The sequence below is a fragment of the Pantherophis guttatus genome, chromosome 6, assembly GCF_059756535.1.
Source record: "Pantherophis guttatus breed Tessera chromosome 6, ASM5975653v1, whole genome shotgun sequence".
NCBI classification, from domain to species: Eukaryota; Metazoa; Chordata; class Lepidosauria; order Squamata; family Colubridae; genus Pantherophis; species Pantherophis guttatus.
Window position 1 is genome coordinate 70,665,453 of NC_142068.1, and position 9,601 is coordinate 70,675,053.

Consider the following 9,601-nt stretch of genomic DNA (forward strand, 5'->3'; position numbering starts at 1 on the left):
AACCTAGTTTTGCAAAGCTTCTTCTCTGGTAACATTGTATTGCTAAGTAGGGCATTCAAAACCTTTGCCAGACCAAGTTTCAAATACAGCTCATCTGCCTGGAATCCACACTGTATATCGGACATTAATATGATTGAGCAGGTCCAGAGGTATTTCGCAATAAGAGTACTCCACTCCTCTACTCACAATAGAATCCCTTATGCCACCAGGCTCGAAATTTTGGGCTTAGACAATCTAGAACTGCACCGCCTGCGTGTTGGGGGTGTCTGTGGTGGCCTGAGGCTCTTCCAGCGAAAACAGGCTCTCAAGCTCCATTTTCAGCTGCAATGGCCTCCTGCAACTCTCTCCTAGCAAGCTCTGTTTTTGCTGACAGAGGCACCATGAGTTGGTCCTTCACTATTTCCAGGGCAGCCCCACGAGCCAGATCTAAGCACCCTGCAGGTGTTGAATTTGACACCCGTGCTCTAGGATGAGACGTGTATGTGAAGAAAAAAACCCCTACAACTATTCTCAATGGTGTCCATGTATGGTTGGGCAAAATGGTGGATGCAGCATTGTGATGTAGATCCCAGTCTTTTGAAGATCTGCTGGTCCTGAGCAGAGATGGGATTGCATTGCAGTAGAACCTCTAGTCACAATCATAATTTGTTCCGAGTTGGTTGAGACCCGAACCTAATTTTGGAAATTTGGTGCTTACAAAAAAAATGGGGTGGAAGGGGAAATCGGACGTGAAAAAAAATTGTGAATTTTTTGGTCGGACCCCGATTTGGTCGTGGTCAGAAGCATTTGTGACCAGAGGTTCTGCTCAGGGGTGGAATGCTCCTGGTTTGAACCAGATCGCCTGATTCGGTAGCGATGGCGGTGGGTGGTTTGGAGAACTGGTAGCAACAATCCCCCTCCCATGCCCAGCTGAGCCGCACGATCATCAGAGGCTTTTTTTTTTACTTTAAAAGCAACACCAGCTGCCTGCAATTATTGCAAGTTCAAATCTCACCAGGCTCAAGGTTGACTCAGCCTTCCATCCTTTCGAGGTAGGTAAAATGAGGACCCGGATTGTGGGGGCAATAAGCTGATTTTGTATAAAAAAGAACACAGCTTAGGGGGGGCCGAAAGCCCTACTAAGCAGGTATATACAAAACGTATGAAGGCTATTGCTTAACGCATTGTAAGCTGCCCTGAGTCTCTGAAGAAGGGCGGCATATAAATCGAACCAATAAATAAATAAATAAATTTGTTCTTCGGCCGAAAAAATGCTTTTAAAGGTAAAAAAAATAGCCTCTGATGATCACGCAGCTCAGCTGGGATTGTAAGAGCCTTTTAAAAATGTTTTTTTACAACCTCTTCGGTCGAAGAGGTTCTAGAGAAAATGCCTTTAAAAGTTAAAAAAAAAAGTTGGCCACACCCACCCAGTCACATTCCCTCCCACACCAAGCCACGCCCACAGAACTGGTAGTAGCAAATTTTATATTTCACCACTGGTTCTACTGTATATCCTTTCAAATAGGGACTCCATCACAATGTCTGTCCACCATCTTGCAGGTTTTGACCTCACCTCTTGCACAGCTTCCGCTGACCATTTTCATAGATTTGATGGGGAAATAGTCTCATTAAACTACAAATCCCAGCATTCCTTACCATGCACTGTGCATGGTACCTTAGGTTTAATTGCTCTCTTATAAAACACAAACAGGAGTTTTAACCAGTTTGTTCAATCCGCATAATATCAGTGTGATGTGTAATTCTGCTTATTTTGGCAGAGTTTCAGAGCCTTGGCACAAATGTTTAGCTTAATTTCTTCTTCTTCTTCTTTTTTTTTTTGGAAAAAGACGTACTGTACAGCAGGCCTGGTTAGAACCTTAAAAAGGTTATGAACGTTGTGCTGGAAAAAATATGAAGAAATATGAAACGCTTCTCTTCTAATCAAAAGTGTAGATATATCTAAGATGTACAGAAGTACTTTAAATCTGTGTTGGAAATGTGGAAAACAGAAAAAATGAAAGGTCATTTTACCATGAATGGCGACCTTATGAAAGGACAAAAAAAAAAAAAAATGCAAATACGTAACAGAATAATAGAGTTGGAATGGACCTTGGAGATAGGAACATTCTGCCCCCTAGTGTTGAATGCATGGAAAATCAAGCTTTTGATTAATTGATAAGCAGAACGACATCCGTTTTGGGATGTTACTTGCTCATTTGTAAGTTGATACGATGAAATATGTATTTTAGTAAGCATGATAAATATTTTATGTATAATATATGTGTATTTAAAATATTTAAAGTTTTAGTTTCAAACGCATTTTCTCAGAACAGATGTATAGGACAAGTGCAGGAAAAGCTCTCGTGGCCCTCAGAATCCCCTCCAAACTTCCAGTGTAGTGATAAAAATAAGAGAGAGGATTCCAGTATATCTTCTCAAATATATTACATAACTGAAAAGAAAAATCCCCAAATGGGGGGAAAGTAGTCCTGTCCATGTTTATAGGTGCCCATACTCACTTTACATCATTGTTGTATCCACTATAATCTCTAATGAACAACACCCCCCCCCCATGTTTCTTCAATGATCCTTCTGTTAAATAAATAAGGAAGTGAATAATATGTAAACTTGGAAAAGTACATGGAGAGAGTTCTGGTAAAATCAGGCTGTTCAACATGAAGCCAGCTGAGAATATACTGGATGAAACATTTTGAAACATGCCAACATTCAAACGTTTGCCATTATAACACACGCTAGTTATTTATTAGGTTGTACAATACAGTAAAAGAATAAAGTATAAAGAACCAAAATATAAAGAAGAATATGGAACCATAACTTACTTACTTTTTTTTTATTGAAAGAGTTTTACAAAAACCAATTTTTCCCCATCCCCCCCCATCCCTCCCTAACCCCCCATAACCCTCCCCTCTTCCCATGACTTCCCCAAGGTGAAATCCGTCCACATTATATTATATCATATGTTACCACCCCTCTATTCTCCCCCCTGTGCACTATACATTTCTACATAACAATATGCTATTTTAGCCCCTATATACTATATAACTTACTTACTTTCTCTCTCTCTCTCTCTCTTTCTTTCTTTCTTTCCTTCTTTCTTTTTCTTTCTTTCTTTCTTTCTTTCTTTCTTTTTCTTTCTCTCTCTCTTTCTTTCCTTCCTTCCTTCCTTTCTTTCCTTCCTCCCTTCTCTCTCTCTCTCTCTTCTTTCTTTTTTCTTTTTCTTTCTTTCTTTCTTTCTTTCTCTCTCTCTCTCTTTCTCTCTTTTCTGTGTCTTTCAAGAAGATCATTACTGCCTTTTGGTCAGCTTTGCCATTTCTGCAGGTTCTCTCAATTTTATAATCCAACTTTCTATAGGGAGCAGGGGCATTTGATTATTTTATCTTTGTTCATACATTAATCAGATATTTTTTTTCCTAGTTCAATGTACATAAAACCCAATAGAAAGAATGCTATTTCCAGCATAATATTAGTTCACAATAACTTTTGCATCATTATATGGATTTGCGCCCAAAATTTCCTTGCTTTGTTACAACTCCACCGTGCACGATAAAAGGTCCCTTGTTCCTTTTCACATCTCCAACTCTGGTTTGATATTCCTTTATCCATTTTTGACAGCTTGGCTGATACTTTATACTATTGATACATCAATTTTCATCACCACAATACAAAAAAGATGTTGAGACTTCAGAAAGAGTGCAGAAAAGAACAAGAAAAATATTTTGGGGGCTGAAACATATGATGAACAGTGGCAGGAACCAGGTACATCTAGTCTAACAAAGAGACGGACAAGCGGTGATATGATAGCAGTACTCCAATATTTGAGAGGCTGCCACAAAGAAGAGGAAGACAACCTATTCTCCAAGGCACTTGAGGTCAAGACAAGAAGTAATGGATGAAAACTTATCAAAAAGAGATCTTACCTAGAATTAAGAATTTTTTTCCTGACAATAGAAAGGCTTGCTTTCAGAAGTTGTGGGTGTCCAACACTGGAGGTTTTCCAGAAGAGATTGAGCAACTATTTATCCAGAATGGTGTACAATTTCCTACTCTATTCTATTCTATTCTATTCTATTCTATTCTATTCTATTCTATTCTATTCTATTCTATTCTATTCTATTCTACTCTACTCTACTCTACTCTACTCTACTCTACTCTACTCTACTCTACTCTACTCTATCCTTATTCTATGCTATCCTATTCTATATTCTGCCAAATGGAAGAAGCAGACTGGCAGCATATGTTCATGCATTTTTAAAACCAGTATTGCTGGGGAAAAAGTCTACTTATGTATATGTTGTTTTACAAAGAAAGCTTCAAGTTCATAAGTGCACTCAGATATTCTTCATTCCCAGGATCAATGTCCAAGGCTTCTTCATAGGCTTTCAATGCTTGTTGCTTTTTTCCATTGAGCTGATGAATAAATCCAAGGATGGCAAAATTCTCGGCCTCGGCTTCACCATACCTGATTTTCTTCTCCATCAATTTCTTTAATATACCCTTGCATTTCTCTCTCTCTGAAGACTCAAAGTTAATCTTCAGAACTGCAAAGTATTGTTTGATGGCTTTTGATTGTGACCTTCTGTAAAAATTTTGAAAACACCCATAATTAAAATGGGCTTGTTGCTTCTCCAAGGGAGTTAGGTTGCTCATGGTAAAGAGCTTCTGATATATTTCATCCGCTTTCTGTAGCCTTCCTTGTTCTGCATACATCTTCGCAAGGTCAATATTAGCAAAGAAAAACTTGGGTTTACGCTCCACCACTTTTTCGAAATAAGAAACGCAAAGTCTGATCAATTCCTCCATTTTATCCTTGTCACATCGGCTTTCATTTTTCATCACATAATACTGTGCCCTATAGCAAAGGCCAATCTGATGGTACAAGAATCCAGCATTTGGGGTCAAGCTTAATGCTTTCTTCAAATGTTGCAATGATGTCTCTACGTCTCCTTTCTTCCTGTAAAATTTGGCAGCGTACCTTAATACATATGGAATGTCAGGATGTTTTCCAAGCACTTCCTTAATGTATTTTTCTCCTTCCTTCGCTCTGTTTGTTTCCTGTAACTTTAACGCAAGGAGAGGAAGAACAAAAACATCATCAGGATTCAGTTTTGCTGCAAGGCTCAAAGGTTCCAGGGATGACTTTTTCTCTGAAGGGTTTTCTTCATAATGATCTTCCAAGCGGTATACCGTGATTGCATAGCCCGAGTTAAATTCTGGGTTTTTGGGTTCTTTATCCAGGGCTTTTTCAAAGCTCTCTTTGGCCTTTTCATAATTCCAGGCTCCAAATTTGAGGAGCGCCCAACCCTTATCACAGTCAATCTGTGGGAGCTCCACCTTATAAGGAGACTCACTTCCAAGTTGCTTGCAGGTGTTTTCTACCTTCTCCACGTAGGCTTGGGATTCAGTAAGATTGCCCATGTGGTAGTGCACCCAGGCATAGTTGCCCCAGGTAACCAGGCTTCCCTTTTCAACATCCTCAGGGTATTCTATGGGCACAGCCTCTTCAGCTTTCTGCAGGTTTTCCAGGGCTTCGTCCTTCTTGTCGTTCAGGAATTTCACATAGGCAAGAAGGTTGTAATTTCGAACTTTGGATTTGTTGGTTAAGAACTGGATCTGCTCAGCAATTCTTTCCTCCAATTCATCAGGAGCAATATCCTTTTTCTGCAACTCCCATGTAAAATGGCATTCAAGTTTTTGGAGAATCTCCTTTAAACCTTCTTGGGAGAGGAGACTGCAGGACAAAAGGAAAGAGAATGAAAGACATGTACAGTTTGTGGACAAAGAAATTCAATTCATAGTTTTATACTACTTTTTTTCCTACCTTTTATTGAAATCAATTAGTGATAATTAGGCTATGAATTTAGATTATATTCCTTTGTTATATTTTCCCATTGTAACCTCAGCACTGCCTGCATATTAAGCTTTATGCCTGCCAAAATTGTATTAAAACCTCTATGACTGTGGTATGATCAGTGTTTAGGAATTGATTGCAAAATAAGAAGGAACTAGAGAAAGGTTTATTAAAGTATGGTTCCAGAACCTCTTGAGGTCCCTCAAGACCTTCTAAGGAGTCCATGAAATCAAAATTATTTATCAAATATTGAAGATATTTGCCAAAATCTAAAGCAATATCATTCTTCTCATTTTTTAAAAATTTTGCCCCATTTTAGGACTTTTCTCATCACATTTGTTAAGCGAATCATGGCAGTTCTTAAATTAGAAACATGGTTGTTAAGTGAATCTGGTTTCACCACTGACTTTGCTTGTCAGAAGGTCACAAAAGGGGATCGCAAAACCATGGGATACTGCAACCGTCATAAATGTGAGTCACATCCGAATGTAAATCCCGTGACCACGGGGATGCTGTGATGGTCGTAAGTGTGAAAAATGGTCATAACTTACTTAACTGTTGTAAGTTAAGGACTACCTGTAGTTTAACAAGAAAAGTGATTACACAACACACTGAACAAGGGAGCCCGGTATGTATGTTGTGTGAACCTTGTCTACTTCTTTTAAGTTCTACTTCTCATATACCGGTAGAAAACTGCTTTATTAATAAATCATGATTCAGTTAAATATGGGTAATAATCAGAAGTGGGTTTCAGCAGGTTCTGACCAGTTCTGGAGAACCGGTAGCGGAAATTTTGAGTCATTTGGAGAACCGGTAAATACCACCTCTGCCTGGCCCCCATCTATTCTCTGCCTCCCGAGTCCCAGCTGATCGGGAGGAAATGGGCATTTGCAGTATCCTTCCCCTGCCACGCCTACCAAGCCATGCCATGCCCACAAGCCACACCCACAGAACCGGTAGTAAAAAAAATTGAAACCCACCACTGGTAATGATGACATGCAAATATAGATTGTCTTCCTCCCCAAAGTAAAGGTAGCTGTGATAGCCCTCAATAATACAGGTAGTCCTCAACGTATGACAATTGGGGCATGAATTTCCATCTGCAGTCGTAAGTGGAGACGCCATGTGATTGGACCCAATTTTACAACAAGTTGTAAAGTGAATCATGAAGGTCACTAAGCAATTTTTGTTTCCTCAATGGGCTTTTTTGCTGGAAATTAATAAAAAATATTGCGATCAGGGTGGATTTGATTTAAATCAAGTTGATTTAAATCATGATTTTTAAAGAGCAACTGTCATCTCTGTCCTGCAGCGGCTCCTCTCACCCGCTGTTGACTCACTGACAGTCCCATTCACTTTAATGGGTCGGCTGGTGATACGGCAGTGACACAACAAGGTAACGGGCATGGTAAAGGTAAAAGATGGCTTCCAGGTCTAACAGCGGCAGCGACACAACAAGGTGAGGGGCGTGGCAGGCAGGAGGTGAGTGGATGCCCGCTAACAGGTGCTGCTGCCACGATGGATCTAAAATGACAGGTGCTCTTTAAACATGAGGACTCATTCTTGCTGGTAGTCAGAATCTTTAATAATGCTGAGCTTGGATTCATTTGAAGACAATTAGCACCCACCCCTCCTAGAAGAATGAAATATTCTAGGAAATATTAAATATTAAGAAGGCAGAATATTATATTTCCCTGGATGAGAAAAGGAGAAATAGGTTTTAAAGACAGCTCCCTGCCCCCAGCAGATATTTGGTGCACATTAAGACTGGATCAGCCGATCTACAAGACAATTAGACCTTCAGCTCCAGCCTGATGGGATTAAGACATGACCCTCAGGACATAATAGGATTAGCCCTCTACCCATCTAGCAGCAGAGCTCACCAACTTTTTCTAGATAGTTTTTTATTTCAAAAGCATTTTATTAAAATAAATTTGATAAAAATAAAAAAAAATCCAATTTAATTTTTCAAAAATCTGATTTTTTTGATTTAAAAAAACCCATCAATTTTTATCTACCCTGATCGTGATCACCCAACTGTAAAATATTGCAACTGGTAGTAAATGTCAGCTAGTTGCCAAACTCCCAAATTGTGATGAAGTGTGTGTGTGTGTGTGTGTGTGTGTGTGATATTTCTGACAGTCATAAATGGGACTAAAGGGCATTACTTTTTCCAAGGCTGTAATAGCTTTGAGCCATTGTAAAATGAATTATAAGTTAAGGACTACCTGAAAAGTATTATCATTTAATCTATTTAGAGGTCTAGTATAAAAAAAAAACCATTTTCCCAACAACTGTTCAAATCTCCCTCCCTATGCTCACAGAAGCTATTATTTATATTAGAAATGATAAATTGTGCATGAAAACTATCTAGTAATTGGCTCTGAGACCTAATGATACAGATTAAATTGGATTCATTGCAGTTGATTTATACTCTGGATAACTGTTTGAAGTTCTTTTGTGGTATTATACATTTATAAAACAGACTGTGTATTTTTTTAAGAAAACACGATGAAAAAGAGCTTTTAAACACTAAACACTTTATAAGAAAAATAATTGAGAAGGATAATATAATGTTACTTCTTGTTCACTTACCTCATATTGCCAGATTAGAAGTTTTTTAAAGAGAGCTTGCTTCTCCGAAAATAATGGGTTTCTCTTTCCGATGATCTGATCTGAAATATTGCATTGGTTTGTTGCTACTCGCTTTTAAAAGGAAAAGAATAGAGTTTCGTTTCCTGTTCCTAGAAAAGGAAACTGCAAGTTGCTGTATTAGCCCACCCAGATGTAGAATCAGTTTCTATTTCTTCTGGTCTTGCTTGTGTTGTTCCGGTACAGTAACGATAGAAGATTCAGCATTCTAGAAGATTCTTTTCTGTAAAGAAATTCTGTATTTGATTTGTTGCTAAACAGCAATGCTAAAGGTATGATGAGTGGAGTTTTCTTGTTCTTGAAAGATGTGATATAGTATCATTTAGTTGGTGCAAAAATGTTAGAAAGAAATACAGGATACCAAGAGAGAAATATAAAAAAGTCACCAAAAAGACAATAAATGTTGAAAAAGAGTAAGAGATGATGGATAGAGATAAAATATTTGGTAATATGGTGATTGTATTAAAAACTAATAGAAAACAGTAGAAAGTATAAATTGGGAAAATAGCACACATATGGATACATAATAGAATTTATTATATATTTGCCCTGTAATCTGCAACTCCTACACTGCAGAAACATTTGATCAGGGTAAAGCAATAGATGCAATTTACATAGCCTTTGATTCAGTGATGCATGACAAATTACTGTTAAAACTTAGTTCTTACGGCATTTCCGGATCGCTGCACAAATGGAGAGCCATGTTTCTGTCAAACAGGCAATAAGTAGTCAAAGTAGGGAGGGCCCTATCAAATCCGGCACCAGTTAACAGCGGTGTCCCCAAAGGCAGCGTTTAGGACCCACACTCTTTCTGCTTTACATCAATGACCTATGCGATCATATTAAAAGCAGCTGCGTCCTCTTCGTTGATGACATAAAATTATTTAACACCACTGACAATGCTGCTGCCCTACAAAGCAACCTTGACCATGTGTCAGAATGGTCGCGCATTTGGCAAATCCAAATCTCAACTAATAAATGCTCTGTCCTACACATTGGCAATAAAAATCAGAACACCAAATATAAATTGGGTGGAAACAACCTCGTAGATGATCCTCACTCTATCAAGGGCCTAGGAGTACTCATCTCAGACTATCTAAA

The 9,601-nt window shown here is 38.6% G+C and overlaps 1 protein-coding gene across 1 annotated transcript; it reads right to left on the reverse strand.

Annotated features, from left to right (window-relative positions):
• Positions 1–3,240: 3,240 nt before the first annotated feature.
• Positions 3,241–8,570, reverse strand: LOC148113145 (interferon-induced protein with tetratricopeptide repeats 5-like). Its single transcript, XM_087871735.1, has 2 exons — positions 8,444–8,570; positions 3,241–5,728 (listed from the first exon to the last, which is right to left on the reverse strand). The coding sequence occupies exons 1-2, from the start codon at positions 8,446–8,448 to the stop codon at positions 4,297–4,299; spliced, it is 1,437 nt and encodes a 478-aa protein (XP_087727861.1). The 5' UTR covers positions 8,449–8,570; the 3' UTR covers positions 3,241–4,296.
• Between the last annotated feature and the right edge of the window lie 1,031 nt (positions 8,571–9,601).